Raw genomic sequence first — 24,383 nt, 5'->3', positions numbered from 1 at the left:
ATATCTGGTCAAAGTGTTTCTAACAGCCAATACAGATGAAATCAGACTTTTAATTAAAAGAAATATCAATAATTTATTGTCAGGTACTATTTATTATTCTGCTGATCTCCAGGGTCATTAAACAGAGGGAAACAACGTCCCTGCAGACTGGATTTAATATTTTCTAATTCAATAATTTTACCTGCAAAGTCAGCCGTTTATCCAGTAAAACTGCTAAATAATGTATTTTGGTTATCTTGGTTCTGCATATTTGACATTTGGTTGCAGCGCAGTAAGAGGAATTAACATTTCATATGTCTGTCACCAAGACATTGATATTGCAGATCCCCATAAACAAGTCTCTTCAAAATATTTACTGCAGCAGACACTGAAGAGGAGCCTGACTCCATATGTGACTGAATTTTTCCACCGTCCAATGCAGTAAACCTTCAAGTCACCTCGTGTTTGTCTGTGATAATAGGTCATTGTGTTATCCAGTTGTTGCTGACACCTAGAGCTGCACCACAAACTTTGATGTAATTCAAGACCAACGAGACATGAAACATTTTTGGTCTTAGCTTTAATCTGACTGAAACATAAATCAAGTACTATCAACTGCTTATTACTGGTTTTAGGAAGCATATCACAAAAATCAGACAGAACAACCCAAATTAAAAACAGTTAAACAAATACATGACAGAAATAACTAAATACACGATAGCTGTTAAAGTTAAATGACATTGAGGAAAAACCCAATATAAGATACGATATGAAAAAGTGCATTTGATTAATGTAAGCCCATATAAAACAATTCATTAGGTGTTTGTATATGAAGCCATCTAAACTACTAACAGTGCAAGAGACATTTATGATCAGAACATAAAGCGATGAATGAAATAGAGAGGAAAATACATGTCTAAAAAAGCCCAAACGTCGATGTAACGTGGCAACACATCAGTAGATTCAGGAATATCCTGCTACAATATTTATCCTGAAAGAATTTACGTAAAAACAAAATTACATTCATTTTCGGAAGTATCTTAAGTTATATAAAGTGTATTATTTTACTGGGCAACACTCAAATAATTATAAAGTTTTTTTGACCTCATGAGGGCATCATCGTTGGAGCCAAGTGAATATTAAAGAGGATTGTGCCATCTAGTGGTGAAGAAGAATTTAGGGATACATGAACATTTCCTGGTCAGATTCTATCATGTGGCCTCCTGCAGCCTTCTCAGACTTCCTCCTTTGTTTATTGTGTGTATCTTTTCATTTTCACACTACTCAACGTGACCAATTTCACACCTACTTCCACCCTACGCTATTTAGTCGGAATGTTGATCTGAGTTAAATCAGTGACTTTGTGACTGATACACATTCTAGTTGATCATAAAAGACTTGAGGCGGCCGACGTTGTCCACCTCACACATTTCCAAGAGCATGTTCTCGTCCTTACAGGAAGTGCTGATGTACCAGCTGGGGCATCTGACGGACTCAAACTTGGTCTCATCGAGTCCTGTGACGGTGTGGTAGAAGAGGAATCGGTCCATGTTCTGCTCATCACTGATCCTCTCCAAATGTTCCTCAAGGCATCTCTGCAAAAGAAATAATGGAGAATGTCTTATTTTACACATACTATTGTTTTATTATTATATTTATTTAATATATCGTGTACTGTTTTTGGACTACTGATTCCCAAAGACTGGGTCACAGATGGGTACTACTTATCAAAGAGTCAGTAACTGTAAATTGTAGGTAATAGAAAGAACTGCATGCATAGACTGAAGTTGTTCTTGTTGATAGTGCTGAATGTTATACTGTTCTGATAACACGGAATTTAGTATGATATTTTGTGGTATATGTACTGTTTTTCCTGATGATAAAGAAAAAGCTAGTTAAAGTCTGTTATGTCTCCTGAATTACCTTATTATACAGTATATGTTTTCAATGGCATGTTAGATATATCTCTTTGTTATCTCTTTATAATGAGGAAATAACAGTAAAAATGGTTATGAACATTTGTTCTTGTCATGATTAACACCCACTATTAATTATGTTGTGATGGTTTGTTGTTTGCAAAAGCCTCCAAGCTGATCTTTCCTCACAATGAAACAAAGAAAATCAGTTTAGTAGCAGATTCTTAAAGTGCAAAGAAAAAAAACTGTATATAAAAACTATCACATGAAATTATACTGAAAAAAATATATACTGAAAAATACTGAAAATACAGAAAAGGCCAAATTAATACCACAGAGATAAAAGAAATATATGCAACACAAAAGATATGTATAAGGTAATATTAACCCTTTCATGGATGAATTATGAGAACCTTAGTCAAGATTTTTTTCCTGAGTGTTTTTTTTTTTCCTCTTTAGGCATGAAAAAAAACAATGAGATTGATTCTTTTTTTTTTTAAATTAATCTATTTTTCATGGAGTTACAAAAATGGCCATTCATTTGGACACCATGTTTAATTTTTTAAGCAAGGACACATGTATTGAAAACCCATGATCAGAAAGTGATACACTGTGTGAAAACTATTAAACAAAAGCATTTTTAATGCAGCTAATCTGATGTTTTCTCACCTTTTATCACACTCTAATACTAGTTATTACTCACTTCATGGAGATAATATATAAAAAAAAAAAAACTTTTGTTTAAGAAAACTGTTATTTAGAGTCTAATAACAATTGGCAATTGATTTACACTCAATCATGTCAGTGCAGATCAGGTTTTATCAAGAACATAAAGTTACAGCAATGATATGAATGTCAGTGTATTATGGGGTGGTGCATAAGTGTCCACTGTGTTGGCTGATATGGAACTAAAACAATAAACTCATGAATATACAAGAGAACAGCTGGAGAATAACTGTCCACTGGAGTGACCACTATGCATGAAAGGGTTAAAAACAAGGTGCATAAGTCAGTGACATGACACCAGTATATGTGTATGTGCATGTGCATGATTGTCTACTCACCTCCAGTTTCAACACTGCTCTGTTACCCGTCATGGAGCAGGAAATGTGAATGCCAGTGTTCCTGATCGACAGGACAACAGGTTGGCCTTTGCCAGGTTGTGGCTCAGGGGTGACGTACCTCAACAGGGTAAACTCCACTGGATGAACAAAGACAGAAAAACATGATCTCTCTAGGTCTCATTAGGTTTGGCCCGTGTTTCATCAGAGACCTCCGGGTGTGATTTTTGTACCTTTACGTTCACAGCTTCCTCCTTTCAAAGTGATGGCCTGCAATTCCATTTCTTCTGGTCCGTGGACAACATCCTTCTTGGAGGAGTCAGTTATAGTGCAGTGCTTGACGCTGTTGACGCGGGTGTATATTTTTTGTCTGGAGGGTTGTTCCACCGTGTCAATGGTTGTTTCTGTGGGGACGGCAGAGAATGAGACAGAGTGAGGGTCTCGGGTCTCTAACTTTTCAGTGTATTTATAATGACATTTAAAGGAGTAGTCTGTCATTACACACCTTCCACAAGGCTTTCTAAGATCTCACTGCAGAGCTGCTCATTACTGAGGCCTCGGCCACAGTTTTTCAGAGACTTTTTCATCCTGTTTACTGCCACCACTAGGTTAGCCACACGCTGCATTGTCTTGCGATTGTAGGATATAACCAGATCCAGTCCTTTGTCAAGAGGGTAGGTTTTATCCTCAACATCCTACACAGGAGAGAAAATGTCACAACCTGAAGTAGGTGTTTTCCCTTCATGACTCACAGAGACACAGAGCTAAACTGAGGGAAAAGGGGGGGTATAATATGATAATCTCAGCATCTGAGGGGCCACAGAAACCATAATTCACTGCAGGTCCATTTAGAAAGAATAATTACTGTATATTCAATCTTATTTTATAACTGTAATTCTTGTGTTTTGGATAATATTTGCATTTATTGTTCGTTTTTCATTTCACCTCTTCATTTGCATAATGTCATAGATGTGACGTTACATTAACCGACACATGCATCACTCTTACATACAAATAATGATCACACACATTGTAAATAGTCACTCTCACTCTTTGAAATAGACTTAATTGAGAATAAAACATCTTCCAGTCAACAAAGCTAATCCAGAGGAAGTACACTGTCTGTGACTGTCAGAGGGGAACCAAATGTTAACAGTTTTCTGAAATGGTAAATGTATACTGTGTCTGTCAGAGGTCATATTGTAGATTTATATATATATATATATATATATATATATATATATATATATATATATATATGTATAGTCATTGTCCTTCATCAACTATATTTTGCTGTAAGCCTGAGGTTCTAAAATGATTTTATTAATCTGTGTTAAAAGGAACTTTTCACCAAAATAAAATGAAGAATTTCTTTTGAATATATTTGGGGAGTATTTCATGTCTAATTAATAGTGAATAATAGAGAGAACAGGTTACAGTATGATACAAGGAGGATGTTGTGGCCATAGCCAAGCTTCATACTAACATTTTGTGTGAATACTCTGTACTTTTACTTGTATTGTATAATATACTATGAACCTGTATTGTATATTACACTATGAACCTGTTTCCATTTTGTGAAAGGAGAATAACATGTGCTGACAACAAATTAATGAGGATCCAGAGCAGTAACAATTTAACTTACTGTCATGTCATAGCAAGAGAGCTGAAATGTTTCATCATCAAATGTGGGTGATCTGAACAACAAAACAGACAAAGATCATTTTAATTTTATGTAAATTTACAATACTCAATATATGATTCAAAGAACACCAAGTACTGTAAATATTTCTCAATAATGTTCACAGTGTGAGGCACCAAATGCTTTGTGGTTTGTTTGTTTTTTTCCACATAAATGCAGATAACATACAACAATATGATACACATAACTAAGGGGATGTTGTTGAAGTGCAAAATAAGGACTTAAACTAAAGAGAACTGCCTGGGAAAGGAAGTAATGAATGAATTACATGGAAATGACTACTTAATAATCTTCTATGAATGCATGTAGTCATAACTTTAGTCATAAACTGTTCTTCAGTTACTCTGAAAAGTCCAACTAACTTGTTTGGTGCTTCCTAAGATAAAACATTTCCAAGATGTAGAACAATCGTACTACATCCATTCAGTGAGAAATTTAGCATGTTGGCCAACTGGACAGTTTGTAAAGTTCACCCATAACTCCAGCTTTTCAGTTTGTTGACTTCTTAAAACTTTCTAATAACAAAACTCCTGCTTCAAGCTCTCCCAAACAAACATCTTCACATCAAGTTTAGTTTTCCACCTTTAACTTTATTGTGTCTTACTGGCAGTACTTCATCGTGATATTTTCATTTTGCTAAATATGAAAAGGTCATAAAGTAGGTCAAAGACATGCTAAATATGTAGAAAATTTTCTGAACTTACCCGTCCAAAGCTTGAGACAAATCAAACTCCATTCTCTTGCAGTATTCTCTTAAATCTTCTCTGAAGCGAAGTTACTAAAATGATATTTCTTCTGCACCTGTCCAACTTATGTCACAAGATGTGTGTGAATCTTCATGTGTCTGCGTCTTTTATAACCACTTGCGTTGACATCATTGTTAAAAGGGAAATCACACTCACTCGATGCTGCATGTAACCATTTAGTGGAAACAATCACTACTAGACCAAAGGAGAAATGTTTGATTTGAGCAATTTCGAGAGTGATGAGATAACTAAACAACCCACACCTCCATGAGTTTCCATGCAGTTCATCTTTTAACACATTCATATTTTACCCACTTTGACTGTTTGTTAAATGGTTTTGTGTCGAACCATGTTAAACCATGTGGTTCTGTGCGATGGCTTATGGTTTATAGCATTTCCGTTTTTTTTAGACAGAAACATCAGCACTGACCTAGAAACAAAATCTTTCCACCTCCAGTTCTTCTTAAATGAATATGAGCTGATATGTGGTATTGTACTGTGAAAAGTTAACATGGAGTGGTTTTGGTTTAGAAACAAACTGGTTCTCCTTTTACTGGAGGCCACTGATGAATAAATTAACTTTGGATTTTTAAAGATGTAAAAGTGGAGTCTTAAAATTCAGTTCACTTGAATAACTGTAACCAAAAAAGTAGGAATTATAATGGAGATGAAGACAGTGATGCATCTGGGATAAAAAAAAAAAAAAAAAAAAGTTCATTTGAAAGATTATTGATTATGAAAAATTAATTTTATCTGTAGTTATTACCCTTTGACTGTATATATTGCATTTTTCTTTTCTTTTTTTTTTTTTTTTTTTTTTTTTTAAATCTGACAGTGTTTACACTTTAGAGTCTATAAATGAACCAGAATATGTCACACTTTGTCAGAAAGTTAATGCATCAGTGAGTTCAAAAGATCCTGGGGTTTTTGAGCTGGAGGATGAGAGGGGATTACCATGTTATTTCCCTGAAAGGAAGTTAGTCATTTATGACTTTTAGCTAGCATCTGCTGAATTCCTACTCACAACTTAAAGAAACTGACCACTTTACTAGTGTTGTTTGGTGCAGCAGGAAGTGGTTTTCAAAGACACTTAGACTAAGCTGCTTCTGCGTTCACCTTGAACAGACCAGAGGCTTGTATGACTCACAACTGTAGTGCTAATAAACTGCATGGAGGTGCATAAACTCGCAGAACAAGATCTGGAACACATAACAAAAAAAAAAACTCGTTTACAACTCTTGTGCACATTACAAAACACTATGTATCAAACAAACATACAACAAACCACCATAACATTCTGACCACTGACGGACAAAGTGGTTTTCATTTGGATTATCTCATTACAATGGGGCCTTTTAGTGGGTGGGATATATTCGACAGCAAGTGAATATTTAGACCAGGGGTCAGCAACCCTGGTCCTAGAGAGCCACTATCCCGCATGGTTTAGATGGTTCCCCCTTCCAGCACACCTGATGGTCATTATCAGGTTTCTGATCATTTGAATCAGGTGTGTTGGAAGAGGGATACATCTAAAACATTCAGGGTCGTGGCTCTCTAAGACCAGGGTTGCTGGCCCCTGATTTAGACCTTAGAGTTGATGTGCTAGTAACAGCAAAATGGTCAAGAGTAGGATCTGAGCAACTCTGACAAAGGAGAAATTGTGACAATCAAATCACTGGGTCAGAGGATCTCCAGATCTTGTTAAATTCCCAGCATACAGTGGTCAGTACCTACCAAAAGTATCTAAAGAACAAGCAGATCTGAACCAATCCAGCATTTATGGGAGCAGAACATTGTTACCACCTGTTTAATATTGTCTAGGTTCCTCTTTTTCCACAAAACCAGCTCTGACCAGAGACCTTGACTCCTAGAAGGTGTGCTGTGGTATCTGGACCAAGACAATTACCAGTAGATCCCTGAAGTCCTGGAAGTACAGAGGTGGACCTCCATGGATCAGGTTTATTTGTCCTCCCACAGATCCTCAATTGTCCTGAGATTGGGATGTCTTTCCTTAGTCCATTTTTGGTCTGTACTAACCACTGCAGACCAGAAACAAACAACAAGACCTGCAGTTGTGGAGATGGAAGGGACATGGGACTTCTGACATTTTTAGCTGCTGCTGTGGGTCAGGATGTTGAGGGGTATTCAGTCAGTTGTGATCTGCAATGTCACATCTATGTTTCTTTTGGTCAAATTTTACCAGCTGGCAAAGTCTACTCCAGGTGATGGTAACAGGCAAACAGTCAATAGTAAAGTTCAACAGTGGACAGTAGAGCTGTGACTACTGGAACACTGGAGCGATGTTTATCCCAGTGTCAACAACTTGAAAAGTACTCGGAGAGCGCAGACCTCTACCAATGCAGAACCCCACCACCACCACCAAAATTTAATAATTTGTTCCTTGTTCCAGTATCAACATCTCCTGAAAATTTCATCCAAATCCATCCATAACTTTTTTGAGTTATCTTGCCAACAGTCAAACAAACAGACAGACAGACAGACAGACAAACCCTGATGAAAACATAACCTCCGTTGTTCCTTGGCGGAGGTTATGAGCCTCAGGTTGTGGGCTCATTTGTACACTTACATAAGAGAGTGAATAGAAATATTCACACATAACAATATCAGGATGTGAGTTGTGAAATAAATGATTACAGTAATGAAAAAAGGATATGAAAGCATTTTGAAGAACAACAACTTGCATATTAAAATTGGGGTCCTAAACCTGCTTACCTACAGGGTCTCATCTCGGTCTGATTGGAAAGACAAGATTCTCTTATCTCTCAAAATCCACACCTAACTGTTGGGTCACATAGTGGAACACCACCTCTTGCATTTGTACAGGAGTTATGGGTTTTATAGATACACTGAACAACAAAAGAAACACAAGTTTTGGTCGTTAATTTAGGCAAGAGTTCAGCTGTCCTGTTGAGTTGTCAACTGAGATACACATTAAAATAAGTGAGTTGTAACCATTGGAGCGTGTGTTTGCAGGCAAACACGACCACGAGTGGTGTTGAGCACGTGTACAAAGTATCGGAGGTGCGGTACGTTTTGAGTGATATGGTAGTGGGAGCAACAAATGGGAGTGGCAATTCCCTTTGTTTATCCGGGGGCTATAAAAAGAAATGGTAAGATTCAAAAGTTACTGCATTACCACGATGCCTCGCCTTAACGATAATCTGAGAGAACGCGCCATTGGTATGCTTGATGCTGGTTTAACGACTTGCAACATTGCCAGACGTCTGCAAGTGCACAAGTCCACCATCAGTAGGCTGAGGACACGATCCCGTGACACAGGGACCACTCGGGACAGACCAAGATCCGGAAGACCACATGTGACCACCCGTAATCAGGATCGCCATATTCGCTTGGCCCATCTCCGTGACCGTCAACTCAGTGCTCATGGACACAATTCAATGTACTGCCACTGTAAATTTCACAGCTGGATATAAATATCTCATATGAAACCAATATTCATAATAAAACTCCCATATAAACCAATACAGAAACATACTTGCGTTTCTTTTGTTGTTCAGTATATATGACCTTGGAAAAGTAGGTCACAAAACAGGTCAAGGTCAACCGTTTCAGAACTTGTCCAACCTCTACATGTGTTGTATGTAGGGTAAAAAATTTAAACTTCCAGCTGTCTCCCCCCCGAGTTAGTGTTTACAAGATGTGTCACAAATGGACAGATCGACGGACAGACAGCAGGCCAAAGGGGTGGAAAAAAAAATTGTATATTAAAATAGGTCAAAAAGTGGTCAAAGTACAGTGTGTAAACAAAAGGAAGCCACGAAGAACCACATATTACTAAGTTCAAGACACAAGTTATTGCATCTTATGTCTTGAAAAACCACCCAGTCATTCAATTTCCTGCTGTTGTAAAACAAACAAAGGCATCATGTCTCTTCAGTCATAGAAAGCAGAAACAAATGAGCAAATTTACAACAGGATTGAGTTTATTTCCTAAGAAATGTAATTATTGAAAGTGTTAAATACAATGGAGTCTCAATGCACCCAAAACTGGCAGCATTCCCAAAAAACAGAAACAGAATTATGAAAATCCTTACAAATGTAACCTGGACAGAGAGAGGAATTCAATACACTGTTCAGTTCTCAATAACTCTTTTGGTAACAGTGTTGTACCTGAAAACTGAGATTAATCACCTATAAACTAAATCCATGAATCAAACTCTATCTAAGCAGTCATATATTAATTACACAGCTCTCAACGTCAACGGCATTTCTCTCGATCAGTATGAGTAGCACAAAGTATTGATAACCTTTTTACATTCAGTCTTTTAACACCATATAAACCAACATTACAAAATAACAATAAACAGCTGAAAAATATTTACTTAAAATCAGAGTCATGAATGTCTCCTGGAATATGGCATTATGAAGAAATCAAACACACAATGGGATTTAAATGCAAAGAGACAGAAATTGTGCTAGTGTAACACACTCCTAAACAACCCTTCTGCTTAAAAAAAAACAAACACTGATATTGTTTAATTCTGCTCAAAAATCTCCTCACCGTTCTCTTCATTTTTAATATATTAATATACAAACAACAGGGAGCACAGGGGGGTTATTTAGGGGTCATTTCTGACTAATTCCACATGAATAGTGACATGCAACATTGATTGACACCTGCTTAAAATGCACGTTAACTTAGCAACATACATTATGGGTAATGGAGTTAAGTAATGGATGGATGCTCGCTCGCTGACGTGTACAGGTGAAATATTGTATGTCACACTCACTCACTCACAAATACATACACGCACACACACTGGAATAGACAGGGACACATGCATGGCTGCCGACACAGACAGGACGATGAACAAGGTGCTTTAGGTAAGAAGTGAACCCTTTCGGGACCCTTTCGCTCTGACATCCAGCTCCACTACTGCTGTTATGAGCACGACACATCACTAACGCCAACAACTGGAAACAGAGATTCTGCGCTGTGTCGTTTATACCAAAAACATCTACATTTGGGTGTTAACAACTCACTGTGAAACTAGGATAATAAACCATTAACTACCGCAACAAAAGGTTTTCATGAACTACTTAATTATCAATTAATAAATTAAATGTAGAACTTAAAATGTCCAAATGTAGTGAAATAGGCCAAATTCCAAGTGTTCAAACCTAAAAGTATTGATATTTGAGGGAAAAAAAATAACAAATGATCGCATTCCTGAACCAAAATTGGCAAATGTTTGAAATATTTGCTTGAAATCTTAAAACAAAAACCAAGAGTCCAATTTTTTTATTGATCCTGTCATCTCTGGAAAGAGATTGCCAGCTATTTTTTTTTATTACTTCACACACAAAAAAACACTGTTCTTGTGCTACCTCGTCACTTCAGGAAAGCTATTTTCTAACTACCTCGTTTTCACAGAAAAACTAGCGGTTATTATCTGCGGTGACAAGACACTTCTTTAACCTCAACTACAATAATTTTGGTTAATTTTGTTTTGCCAAAATTGGATATTTAAGTATATGATGTAGCTTTTTTTGGTGTCTTCAGATGTAAAGATATCTAACTGTCAACATAATGAGTATTTATCATTAGGACAAACATTCTTGACCTCCATGCTGAGTAGAAAGAAATCATTCATCTTTTTTGACCTCTGGATTTAACTTTCTTTTCTGAAACTAATTTGAGCACTGATTTTAATACTGCATTCAACAGCGTGAGTCAAGCGAGAGTGATAACCCAATGGGACTAATTTGGAGGTGTATCAATGTTTTGTATATATATATATATATATACTAAACACTTTAAGAAGCAAACATATCCTTAGTAGCAAAGACTTTTAAAATGTTAAATGTTGCCTTTAACAACATAATCTAAAATTGGCAATAAAATGAGATCTTAAATCTGTCATTCAGCATTTGGTACTTGACCTTTTTTAATACTTTGTGAGAAACATGTTTTGGTTGTTGCCAGAAATAATTCAGTTCTATAATGTTAGTGCTTCTACTTCTAGACTCGTGGCCACTGCAAAAAACTCTTTTTGTGACGCTGTTACAAATAGAGACATGGCGACCATTTGTAAACAGAAATGTGTGAAACTTCATGTTTCACTCCCAAAACAGTCCACTGAGACTGAAACATGTTAGTCTATGATTACTAGACTACAGCCACATTAATGTTCATCTTTTGCCCCCTATGATCTGGATATTTATTAGTCAAAATACTAAAGATTTGACACACGCCTCTGTGTGATGGGTATAAAATGTGGACGTACCTTACAGCTTGAGAAATAGCTTAATATGATCAAGAGTGCACAAATTGTATGTGCAAATCTGCTTTTATTGAGATTTTCGGCTTAGTGTCTCATAGGGACGGATGCTTCATTATGCATAGACGAAGACGACACACACACACAAACCACACACATGTTGCTTTGGCACCCTGACAGGTGAAAATGAGGAATGGCAATGCAGAGTTCAGTACAGAAGGCTCAACCTGGAAGAAAGGCACCGCCAAATCAAAATAAAACGTGTTTATATACTTATATCTATCTATATATACATAGTCTCCAAGGTGTAGAAAACAACATGAAATTATTTCAATCAAAAGAACATGAGGGAATGGGGATGGAGATGAGAATGCAGTGGAACTACAGACAATCGCTCTCACTCCAGTCTTGTCCAAAAACTACGTTCCAGCCATAGATGATTCAGCAAAAAAAGGGAAACTCAAAAAAATCTCTACTTGGTTGAACAGCTGGCAGACAGACCTGAGCTACCCACGAGCCTCTTCTTCTGTGGAGCTCTCCTGGGCTCTACTGCTACCTGTGGAACCCGGAGAACCAGTGAGAGGAGACCTAAAGATGTCACACACAGGTCTTTAAGGGGTTGGAGTTTGTAAAGGAGGATATGAAAGCTGGCACATGAGAGATGAAGATGAACCATCGCTTATGTCACATAACCCAGATGAAATATACAAAATGAATTTCAAAACACTAATTTAATGTCATTTGTTGTTGGTAACATCTGATTTCTCTTGTGCACCATCATTTCATTGCCTGCTTTGGTAAATGTTGAGGTGATGTAACGTACCTTCAGACAGCCACATTGGAGGTCACTTACATTAATATTCAATCAAATTCATTCATTTTTATTATTTGTATAAAGAATTCTGTTCTTCTTTCTACGAGGAACGGAAACTTAGCCCTAATACATCAAGTACCAGCTAAATTACTACCTCCTTAAGCCACAGAGTGATTGTAACACTACAATATAATCTTGATTACTATATAAAAATGCATATTAACCCTTTCATGCACAGTGGTCACTCCAGTGGACAGTTCTTCTACAGCTGTTCTCTTGTATATTCATGGGTTTTGTTGTTTTAGTTCCATATCAGCCAACACAGTGGACACTTATGCACCATCCCATAATAATACACTGACATTCAGACCATTACCGTAACTGTACTGTTCTAGATAAACCTGATCTGCACTAACATATTTGAGTGGAAATCAATTATCCATTAGAAAAAAAAGTTTTGTTTTTTTTTGCATATTATCTCCATGAAAAGCGTAATAACTAGCATTAGAATATATTAAAATGTGAGAAAACATCAGATTTTACTTTATTTTGTTGTTTTCATATCACTTTCTGATATTGGGTTTTAAACACGTTTCTTTACTTCAAAAATTAAATGCATGGACATTTTTGTAACTCCATGAAAAAAAAAAAAAAAACCTTGATCACATTGTTTTTTTCATGCCTATGGAGGAATAAAAACACTCAAGAAAAAAATCTTAAGTAAGGTTCTCATAATTAATGCATGAAAGGGTTAAAGCAGCATGAAACACTATTTTAACAACAGCAATGGACCCAACGTGAAGAAAGTCACCAGTCATGACAAAGAAACATAACAAGTGCAGTTTAGCTAAAAAAAAAAATTACATTTTTTGTTCTTCAACTTTGTGTGAAGTTTATGACCTCATTCAGTAACATGTGGTTAGAAATGTTCTTACTCAGGCTGCTAAAAGCTTGAGTGATGACAATAATTGATAAGAATGACAGGGCATTGATTTCATAGCTATTCAAATGAATGCATGAATGTGGTTTTACTATGTTGTCCATATATTTAAACAAGGCGCATTATATTTACATTTTCTAAAATTGTCTATCTTTCGTGCGTATGCGTGGTCTGATGCAGGTCCACATTTGTTTGCTGACAAACAAATTGGGTTGAGAATGCCCGCCTTTCTGTGTGAAGCATTCATAGACGAGCTTTAAGTACAGACTTATGTGTACGCATGGTTTGTGAATAAAAACAACTCCTTTACTTTGATTCAATGTGAAATAAAATCCCCTGCTTCTAAATCATTAGGCCTTCAAATGCATATCCATCCATGATTTAAACACAAATGATTCAACCTGTCTGAATAACATCCTGTATAATCCACAGTGTCTAATTGTTTAAAGCTTGAAACTAGAAAGCCTTTTTAAAAATACTACTATATACAGATGACCCGTTTTGTGTGAAATACAACTATAGTAGAGATTAACAATGTTTGTGCTAAAAGCCTCACAGCAAAACTCACTAACAGTTGTTTTTTTATGACTTATGTAGACTAATGCCAGCTTATCCTTTTAGATCATTTTCCCCTTGTAATTAAACTAATCTTTCACACTATAAAATATTCAGATTCACAAATCTACACCCATACACCCTGGTTTCAGGTAATGCATTTAGTCTACTACGTGACAGAAATATGTACATGTGACTTTTTTTTTTTTTTTTTGGAAAAAAGCTGCAGACCTCCAATTTGACTCTAAAACACATTTCATCACCTACGACTCCTGGAACTACTGAGCTGTAGTGGTTTATGTTGAAACAGTGCAGACGTGCAGTTTGTGAGAGGACTAGACCAGAGCACGGACAGTTTCAGCCGACAAAACCACACAGGAAGAAGTGAAATGTGTTTCTGAGAGGAGCAGAAATGAAGACACGAGGTGACAGAGGGGGGTTACAAGCATACGTCTGCACACACATCCTGTTACCTACAATAAATATCTGAATGAAACTTAAGTACAGTCGGTAAGGAATCTTGAGGAAGTAAAGGGTCAGAGCAGTCCCGTTACACTTTCAAGAAGAGACAAGACTTAATAATCATCAGTATGTTAACCACTCCTCCTTGGTGTGTTCTTATAGAGAAGTGTGTGCGTGTGTATGTGTGTGTGTGTGTGTGTGTGTGTGTGTATGTTGTATGTACAGTCTGTGTCTGCTGTCATGCCACAGGCAGGCTGCATCTCATTTACCTCATGCACATAAAACACTAACAGTAGTTCTCAATGGTATTAAAGAATGAAAAGTTTACAGGGAACTCTGAACGGGCCAGAGATGAAGACGAGACACGGAGGCAAGGAGGGGGGAAAAAGAGAAAGAGAAAAGAGTTTTAGTTCAGCCAAAGATAAAAGGACAGCACATTGCAAAAAGTATTACAAAGATGTTAAGAAAACTGTATTCAAAAGGGTTTTAGTACAACTAGATTTGATCCGAGGGGACATATATGTATGTGTGCGCGCGCACACACACACACACACATACACACACAGAGAGGGAAATGGACGTCAAACAGCATTCACAGTAAAGCTACCTTGTGTGGTGTTTCTGTCGTTGAGCAGCTTGGTCTGACTGTTGGGCAGGATCTTAATCTCAGGAGGATCTGGACTCTGGCCGACACGGGACGCCATGAGAGCGTTCAAATACTGGAGGCGCGTCACCTGAAACACACCAACACATTCAGAGTCACAGACAAAACAAACTCAAACAAAGATTTACTTGATTTACATGCTTTAACCTCCTGAGACCCAGGAAATGTCAGCAAAGTACAAGCTTTTTTTTTTTTGCTTTTTATTAAATAAGTGCCTACATTGGAAACATCATGATGCAACAGTTTTTTCAGATGCAGTTATTAAAATTTTTATGGAATGTCCTTTGTGGTGGACAGTTTCCTTTTCTTTTTTTTGTATAAAGTTGTGAAACTCTTGTCCACAAATGTGGACAGAAAACCCATAGCTGGGTCATAGGAGGTTAAAAAACAAAAAGCAAAGGGTTATTGGGAACTGTATGACATTTTTTTTTAGTTCTGTATTCAAATCAGTACACACAGACTACATTAAAGTGGATGGGAATTTCTGTGTCAAACTGTGGAATTCTGATTAAAAGAGTTGTTTTAATGTACAGGGTGGGGAAGCAAAATTTACAGTGAACATTTAGTTGTTTTTTCTCAGCAGGCACTATGTCAATTGTTTTGAAACCAAACGTATATTGATGTCATAATCATACCTAATGCTATTATCCATACCTTTTCAGAAACTTTTGCCCATATGAGTAATCAGGAAAGCAAACGTCAAAGAGTGTGTGATTTGCTGAATGCACTCGTCACACCAAAGGAGATTTCAAAAACAGTTGGAGTGTCCATAAAGACTGTTTATAATGTAAAGAAGAGAATGACTATGAGCAAAACTATTACGAGAAAGTCTGGAAGATACTATTAAAGAAGAAAGGGAGAAGTTGTCACCCGAATATTTGAGGAACACTTGCGCAAGTTTCAGGAAGCGTGTGAAGGCAGTTATTGAGAAAGAAGGAGGACACATAGAATAAAAACATTTTCTATTATGTCAATTTTCTTGTGGCAAATAAATTCTCATGACTTTCAATAAACTAATTGGTCATGCACTGTCTTTCAATCTCTGCCTCAAAATATTGTAAATTTGCTTCCCCACCCTGTACATCAGAAAAAAAATATGTTTATGCATGCTGACAACGTTGTTTATTTAGTTGAAATTATTATTATGTTTGACTTTATTAACTGTTACATAACTAGCACTGCTCCATCTATGTTTATTATTTGTTTGTTTACTGGTTTCAGGTAAAACAGGAAGGATAGTTAGGGTATGTACAAAGAGCTGTTTTTTGCCCAACCATTAATTAGTTTTTTTCCTTCTGCAAATGTACATTATGAATGAAAAAAATCAAACTGTAAATGTTATTATTTCTGTAAGGAAATTTGGTCTCTGTATTTACCCATCCTAAAATACACATACACATTACCTAGCATTAGTGTTAGCATTAGTACGTAGCATATTAGGAGCTGTGAGCTGCCACTGAAGGCACTTAAGGAATGCATCTTTCTGTGAAAACACTGGACCTTTCACCTTATGTAATCTACAAAAAGATGTCATAATGAAAACAAATGGTATGCTACATTTACATTCATTTTAAACCAGGTACAGTTGGTTACGATCAGCTGGTGTCATCACAGAGAACTGATAGGATTTATATTATAGATTTTAGTGGCCAGTGTTACCAAGCAGCATTCAGTTCAGTAAATCAACCTAACTGATGACAAACAGAGACAATGGAAAGTAGGTTTTTGTTTTAGACGACGTTGCTATAGTGAGGACAAAATGCTGAGCTGACAGCTGACACACACATAAACACACACACACTCACCCGTATGAGCTGGAGGTCAGTGAGGGCTCGGACTGTGTAGTCGGGACAATAACTGGACGGGCTCGTAGCGTCTCCTGGCTCAAAGGGATCCCTGGGAGAGTGACGCTGAGTCGATACTGGAGACTGGTGTACTGTTGTTATGAACACAGACACACACACACACACACAAAGAGTCAGCGCTGTATCTATGGAAATTACAACTGGATTCACTGTCAAATTATACAATCAACAGCAAATCTAATCACAGTTAAACTGGATTCATTGTTTTACCAAGTAATTATGATTGTACATATGAATTTCTGTCCCTAAAACAATATACAGGGAATATGTTTTTGAAAATCTTAAGGGAAAAAAACAGACTGAAGTGTTAAGTATTTAGTGTTACCTCCTTTAACAGTTAATACACCTCGTACTCTATTGTGCACATAATAGAAATACACTGCACTAATCTTCAGCTGTTTTATATCACGGTTAATTCAACACGTCAAATATTTGTTATTACAGTCACACTAAATACTGACTTTTGCCCCTTGAAGCCATTTAGTTCTAATGTATGTGTGTTTTGCACATATTTCCTCTATGTTTTTTGATAATCCATTCATCTTCTGAACCTGCTTTATCCTCACTAGGGTCGCGGGGGGTGTTAAAGCCTATCCCAGCTACCTGTGGGCAAAGGCGGGGTACACCCTGGATGAGTTGCCAGTTCATTGCAGGGCTGTTCTTGATAATATAGATTGGTAAATAAATATTCATGCTATTTACATCCCTGCAAAAATAAAGAAGCTAAAAGTGACTTTTGTACTTCGGTACAAAATTAATTCAACTAATTAATTATACAAATATTCATCACATACAACTTCAATTCAGATCCAGATTTCAGTCCATCAAATTAAACCCTAAATAATGACATTGTTGGTTCAGTTTTGATAATGTTTATCTATCTTTTGAGGATAACACCCTACATTTGTAAATGTGACTTTGCATAAAAATCATGAAAATTGTCATTTTGGTTTGCACATCCTCCTGCAGTTCTTCATCTCACCTGAAGATGGCAGCGTTAGTGCAGACACGCCATAATATGTAAAAGCCCCATTCTCAAACTTCAGCCCCTCTTTACCGATCTCCACCTCAACACGACCCTAATGAAACAAAAACGGACAAAAATATACTCTTCAATATCATCCAAGTATATCCTCCTTAGAAAAAAAAATAGAATGTGAGCTGACAACTGTGTCTCCAAATGCACAGCTGAGGCGGATACGTCATGTGGTGAGCACAAACCTGTAGCAGCAGGATAAAATAGTCCACAGGGTGGTTGCGCGTGTAGAGATAGTGGCCTGGGCTCAGCCGGTTACTGGGGTCAAAGTGCACTTCCTGGTTGACACTGGGGTGACGGAGCAGGTGGAACAGGACCTTCTCTGACACACGTCCAGGGCTGAAGTGCTCAACTTCTACAGGGGTCAGAGGTCAGACACAGATACGGTCACTGACTGTGGCGACACTGAAATGTCTTCAGTGATGACACGCTGTGAGTCAAATATATCAATAGACACACAGGCATTTGACATTTGCACCTCAAAAGCAGCTTGATTTCAGTTTGCTGGTGTGTTTAGTTGGTTCTGTGCACAGACATCAACACATCAATACTTATCTGAACAGAAACACAAGCATAACAGGAGTGACTGATTCACTCAGTTTGACATCAACCATAACTCAATCACACTGTTCATCAGTACAGTCAATTCTACGGGTAAACATTCACAGAGGACCACAAATATACATATTATACATACATTTTACTTAGATTTCACATCTCATTTCATGGAGACATAATCGTAACCATAACCATAACCACAACAGGCCTAAACATAACCCTCACTCTTATCAAACCTGGAAACAAGATGCGTCTTAACTTGAAAATAACATGATTTACTTTTGTCCCAATAGAGTGACTGTGTAATACTAGAAAAACAGCCACACAAAACACGTCTTACTTGTTTGCCCAATTATATTTTCAGCCCTAGATAATGTTCTATACACCGTATCGAAAAATAAAAAAAAATAGTAAAAATACTGGTTCAGATGCAAGTATCACAGAGACAACAGTGATAAAACCCCTTACAATTATTAAATATTTGCAACTTGTTATCTAATAATGGACACTTTCACATTTAAAGTCAAGGACAAATGGAATATATCACTGCTGAGCAGACAGACAAAATTATCTTTTTTTAACTTAAAGCTGCAATGCTTAATTTTTTAGCATCAGTGGACAAAAAACTCCATAATTTCAGTATGTTACAACTCAAGTGGTTTGACAAGAAACAAGACTTCTACACTACACTAGACACCTCATCCTGCTATCTGGCCCATGCAGCTGATCCCTAACCCTAAAAACGCTCCATAACAGTCTGCCTCTATGGCATCAGTGTAACCTCCTCTCTCTAACACACACACAAACCTCTGGACAGGAAGCGGTGCGTCGCCAGTAGGAGTTGTGGCGACGTGCGGATCTTGGGTTCTCCTTCAGGGGGCTTGAACAGAGAAAACTCCTCGTGTGCACTGCGGGGCTCCAGGGGAATCTCCAGCGGGGGAAGTGGGCGCTTCACTTTCCTGTCCACTACAACAAGAGGGAAAAGGTCAAAGGTCAAGATGAAAGCTGAACAATTACACCAATTAATGTGTCTAGAAGTTATACTTCCCAAAAACACATGTACAAACTCACAGTAGCCATCAGATTCATCCAGGATCTCTGATTTGATGATCTCTTCAATGACGTCCTCTAACGTGACCAATCCCAGCACCTCGTAGAATGGATCCCCCTCCCCCTCATTGTTCACCTTCTGGACGATGGCCATGTGAGAGTTGCCTGAAAGTAGAAGAGCAGAGCACATACTTTATGTTAAAGAGTCACTTTTGAAAGTTTTATTTTAACTTCTATTTAACCAGGTTGGTCCCATTGAGATGAGGATCTATTTTTCAAGAGAGACCTGGCCAAGATGGCAGCAATACAGTCACATAGTTACAATTTACAATAATAAAAGCATTTGAAAATACAGAAAAAAATAAATAAAAAAAAAAAACCTCATACAATCAATTGAAACATTTATAGACAAACAGCTTTAATTCCAGAGATTTCACTCTTTCTTAAAATAGGTGAAATGAATCAGTGTTTGTAGATGGAACACAGGCTGAAGCTGAAAACCTCAAAGATTTCTGTCCTATTTCAATCCTTATCTTTGGAAGAAACAGTTTCAAAGTGTTCATTGAGTAGAGATTGTAACTTCAATGATCCCAGTTTAAGAGTGAACATAAATAAGGAAGTCTCCCCAAAATTGCAGTTCACCAAAATGAGCAAAGTTTTAGTTTTTAGATGTTACTCTCCACTGAAAACAGGAGCTTCTGAAGCACTTCACCTAGATATAGCAAATCTGGTAGATTTATGCACCATGACCAGCCTTATGACAAAGCCTCTTGGAGCCATATCCTGAACCCAAAAGAAACATTTAGAATTTACTGTGCAGCTTTTGTTAAATGTGATGAGGAGACTGACACTGAGACCCTGACACTGGGTTTTTCATGCATTGGAAATCTCTCTACAACAATGGATTTTTTTCCCACTGTTTCAGGGGATTTTCAATTTTAGATTCAATTTCATGTACAGTGCACAAAATCCTACGGGCAGTGAAATGGAATCTAATATATAATAAATCCAGCAGAAACAGTAAACACTTTAGTAATGATGAAGCGTCAGCTGTAATGTGTGTGTTTAGAGTTACTACTCAATGTCACTCGCTCCAGCAGAGCTCATATGAACACGGACATGTATCCACACCTTTCTTGAACTCCTCCAGCATAGCATCCAGTTTGGTGTCATTGAAGACAAAGTGCAGCGGATGATTGTAGAACTTGGTGATAGTTGTCATGGGGGTGCAGTCATCTGGGTCAACCAGAGCCAAGTCTTTCACATAAAGGATTTCCACAATGTTGGACCTAAAAAACAGAATGTGTGTTAATTATTGGACATGTGCAACAACCAAGCAATTCATCTATGTTTACTCCTAATGAGTGCAATGTCCGTGCTAGTTTGTACTTTTGTTCATAGTTATGGAGCCAATATTTTTATATATGAATGAGTACACGTTAGGAAAAACATCTGAGGTGATCAAAGGATGTTTTAAAGACCTGATCATCTCAGCTTGGTTAAGAAAATCTTTGGTCTAAACCTATTGTGATAAATGAATAAATAATTTCTGTAGTTCAAGGAGGAGATAAAATGTAAAAAATAACATTAGTGTCATTTGGTTGTTTCTACCTCTCCTCCTCATAGATGGGCACCCGTGTGTATCCACTCTGCATGATCTCAGACATAGTGGAGAAGTCAAGGACAGCCGAGCTGGGCAGCATGAAGCAGTCCTTCAGGGGAGTCAGGATGTCCTCTACTGTCTTGCTCCGCAAAGCCCCACGGCTGAACTCCTCCTTCACAAACTCACTACAGAAACCAAACAGATGAGACGTGCACAGTCAGGTGGAATACTTTCATCTGTGTGAATGAGTGGAAGTGTTTTTGTTTACCTGTAAGGGTCATTGACACTGGTACGGATCATCTCCATGGCCTTCTCTCTGATCCCACAGGTGCTGATGTCCCTCCTTAGAGCCAGGTCCAGGATCAGCCCCAGAGGACAGGACAGGGGGCAGGTCAGCACCATCGAAACCTGGGCCAGCCAGGTCAGAGCTGGCGCGAGCTGGAACCCGTATCCAGAGCACACAATGTGGGGCACCAGCTCAACAACAAAAAAGATGAGGAAGCCACTGGTGAAAGCTGCGGAGACGATGGAGCCCAGTGCCCGGTACAGGAGCACCCCCAGGACTGAGTGTCCTACGGCGCACAGGAACAGCAGGGAACATGTCTGGGATGGAGAGAGCATTCAGGACAGATTATTGGCATCACAAACCTAAACATTACTGAACACACTGCTATCACATGGTCTTAGTGCTTTCTTTGACACCAAACTCTGAGTAGAGTTTTGCTTTGTTTTTACATGCTGTTCATTGTTGTTGTTAGATGGAGCTCAGACTGAAGCTTGTTCCAGGCACCAGGAGCTGAAAATCTCAAAGATTTCTTTCTTAATTCAGTTCTTATCTTTGGAACAAACAGTTTCAAAGTGTCCATTAAGTGGAGATTATAACTTCCATGATTCCAGGTAAACAGTGAACATAAATAAGGAAGTTTCCCCCAAACTGCAGTTCATCAAAATGAGTACAGTTTCAGTTTGTATTTAGATGTTCTTCTCCAAGTGTTTACCATGTAGTCTCCATTGAAAACAGGAGCTCCTGTGCATTTCACCTACATATACCACATTTGGTAGTTTTATGCATTATGACCAGTCAAAGTCAAAGCCTTTTGGAGCCATACTCTGAACCCAAAAGAATCAGAAACATTTTGAATTTACTGTTTAGCTTTTACCCCTTGGCCAACTCTGGGCAGAGGGGTACTGTTTTGTCGTCTGTCTGTCCGTCTGTCCATTCTGCCCATGGGGTATTAAAAGTGCGCAGCCCGTTATGTTTGTGAAATGCACTGAGCAGACTGGTGCTCAGAGCACTGACACTAACACTGGATCCTTCATCAGTGGAAAATCTCTGCACAGCACTGTTCTGTTTCGTTTTCTTTTTTCTCGCTGTTTCAGAGATTATTCCACTTTAGATTCAATTTCATGTGAAGTGCACAAAATCTACAAATGGTGAAATGGAATCTAATATGGAATGAATCCAGCACAAACAGTCAACAGTTTGGAACGATGAAGCCTCAGCTGTAACGTTTGTATTTTGAATTACTATCAGCACTCATTTTTAGCATCACAAAAAAACTAAACATTCCTGAACACGCTGCTATCATGTGTTCTTTCCACTTTTCTGTTTTTTTTTTTTTTTTGTTTTGTTTTTTTTTTGACAAAACTTACCAGAAAGTTTCCTCTCCTCCGGACCGGCTCCAGGCGCTTGGCAGCCCGTTTCTCCTCCTCGGACCCGCAGCTGTGCAGGACATAAAGCTCCACCGGGTCCAGCCACAGCAGGCTCAAGTTCACTGCCCTCAGCACCGCGCAGATCAGCAGCAGCACCACCACCAGCACAGCCAGACCCCACGGCGGGATGTAGTCTGCGGGCAGCCTTTGGTCGGTGCTGATCCGCAGCCTGTCTTGGCCCACAGATGTCCATCTGCCTCCCCTCAGCACACACAGGTGGTGGTAGCTCTGTCCGCTATCTGCGGCTCGGTCAGAGATGCTCCCCGGCCGAACCTCCACCGTCACCAGCCCGCCGTGCACATCCTGAGTAAACTCCTTCACCTGAAACGCGGACCCGTCTCGGTTGGAGTCCTTCCCGCACGGGTCAGACGTATTCCCGTCCGCCCCGGGAGCCCCTCCGACTTCCCCTGCGAACGCCACCCACGGCCAGCTTCCATTCAGATCAGTCCCAAACAGACGGAGCTTGAACGTGGCTCCTTCTGGTGCCGAGATGACCCGATGCTTCATGCACACCAGACCCTCCGGGTCTTCCAGTCGCAGCCACAGAACCAGCGGGGCTTCCTGGCTGCAGGCGCCGTACCTGATCCCGCAGAACAACAATATCATCAACAGGAACCGTAGACCTGCCAAGCTGGCCACCATATTGGAATTGGTCAGCCTGTCTCTGCGCGAATCATGTGACTGTAGCTCTGCAGTGGCCCCGCCCACTACGGGCCAGCCAACCAAACACAGCGCGCGCTGCAACTGCACGGGCCAGCCGCCATGTTGGCTCCGACACACACAAGACGAGCAGGAGGAGGGTGGCCATTCTGGGGCTGGAGCGGATCTGTTGTCATTTTTTTGTTGCGCCGCCCCCTCTGAATCTCTGCGAAAGAGACTGAGTGTTTGTTCACAGCCAATGAAAACTGAGAAAACAAGAAGGAGATCACGCCCATCTTTGTTAGATTACAAAAACAAGCCATTCATCATTCTGGGACTCATGTGCAAAGAGTGTATGTTCGTAGAATAAATGCAAATACTATCACACTATTATATAAACTCTAGAAAACAAAAGGGGAACTCAAGTGACTAACAATGCTTAAAATACTCCGTTCATATTTAAGAATCTCCAGATATTTTGTAACCTCCTGAGACCCGGGAAAATAGAAATTTTGGGCTTTTTATGCATTAAATAAACTGTCTTGATTTGAAACATCATAATGCTACAGTTTTGTCAGATACATTTCCTTTAATGAAGTGTCCTTTACACAGGAGCTGTGAAACTCTACAGAGGACAAAAATGCATTGCTGGGTTTCAGGAAGATAAGATAGACTATGCGTCATGTGTTTTGTTCTGCTATTTTATTAGAAGCACTTAAAATGTTACCTCCTCTACTCTTATTGAATAATCAAGAATCCATAAATATATGCATGCCATCCATTTCTAGGGTTTAGCAACTGGAAATAAAGTATTTCC

At 38.5% G+C, this 24,383-nt stretch overlaps 2 protein-coding genes across 7 annotated transcripts; both read right to left on the bottom strand.

The window, feature by feature from the left end:
* Nucleotides 1–242: 242 nt before the first annotated feature.
* Nucleotides 243–5,504, bottom strand: il1b (interleukin 1, beta). Its single transcript, XM_030149220.1, has 6 exons — nucleotides 5,363–5,504; nucleotides 4,602–4,653; nucleotides 3,462–3,651; nucleotides 3,190–3,360; nucleotides 2,960–3,096; nucleotides 243–1,574 (listed from the first exon to the last, which is right to left on the bottom strand). Exons 1-6 carry the CDS (start codon nucleotides 5,392–5,394, stop codon nucleotides 1,359–1,361), a joined length of 798 nt encoding a protein of 265 aa, XP_030005080.1. The 5' UTR covers nucleotides 5,395–5,504; the 3' UTR covers nucleotides 243–1,358.
* Nucleotides 5,505–9,347: 3,843 nt separating this feature from the next.
* On the bottom strand, nucleotides 9,348–23,595 carry cnnm3 (cyclin and CBS domain divalent metal cation transport mediator 3). Of its 6 annotated transcripts, none has more exons than XM_030149217.1 (12): nucleotides 22,868–23,595; nucleotides 21,483–21,817; nucleotides 21,223–21,399; nucleotides 20,743–20,900; nucleotides 19,633–19,776; nucleotides 19,369–19,527; nucleotides 18,189–18,358; nucleotides 17,950–18,046; nucleotides 16,908–17,038; nucleotides 15,046–15,172; nucleotides 14,708–14,774; nucleotides 9,348–12,223 (listed from the first exon to the last, which is right to left on the bottom strand). In XM_030149217.1, exons 1-11 carry the CDS (start codon nucleotides 23,567–23,569, stop codon nucleotides 14,725–14,727), a joined length of 2,250 nt encoding a protein of 749 aa, XP_030005077.1. In that variant the 5' UTR covers nucleotides 23,570–23,595; the 3' UTR covers nucleotides 9,348–12,223; nucleotides 14,708–14,724. The 6 variants fall into 6 exon arrangements, 3 of the variants coding, with proteins under 3 accessions (XP_030005077.1, XP_030005078.1, XP_030005076.1); XR_003936813.1 differs by lacking the exon at nucleotides 9,348–12,223 and adding an exon at nucleotides 14,006–14,575 and having other exon boundaries at nucleotides 14,645–14,774; XR_003936811.1 differs by lacking the exon at nucleotides 9,348–12,223 and adding an exon at nucleotides 14,006–14,616 and having other exon boundaries at nucleotides 14,651–14,774.
* Between the last annotated feature and the right edge of the window lie 788 nt (nucleotides 23,596–24,383).

The sequence above is a fragment of the Sphaeramia orbicularis genome, chromosome 12, assembly GCF_902148855.1.
Source record: "Sphaeramia orbicularis chromosome 12, fSphaOr1.1, whole genome shotgun sequence".
In the NCBI taxonomy this organism is placed as follows: domain Eukaryota; kingdom Metazoa; phylum Chordata; class Actinopteri; order Kurtiformes; family Apogonidae; genus Sphaeramia; species Sphaeramia orbicularis.
This window is presented reverse-complemented; position numbering and strand designations above follow the sequence as displayed.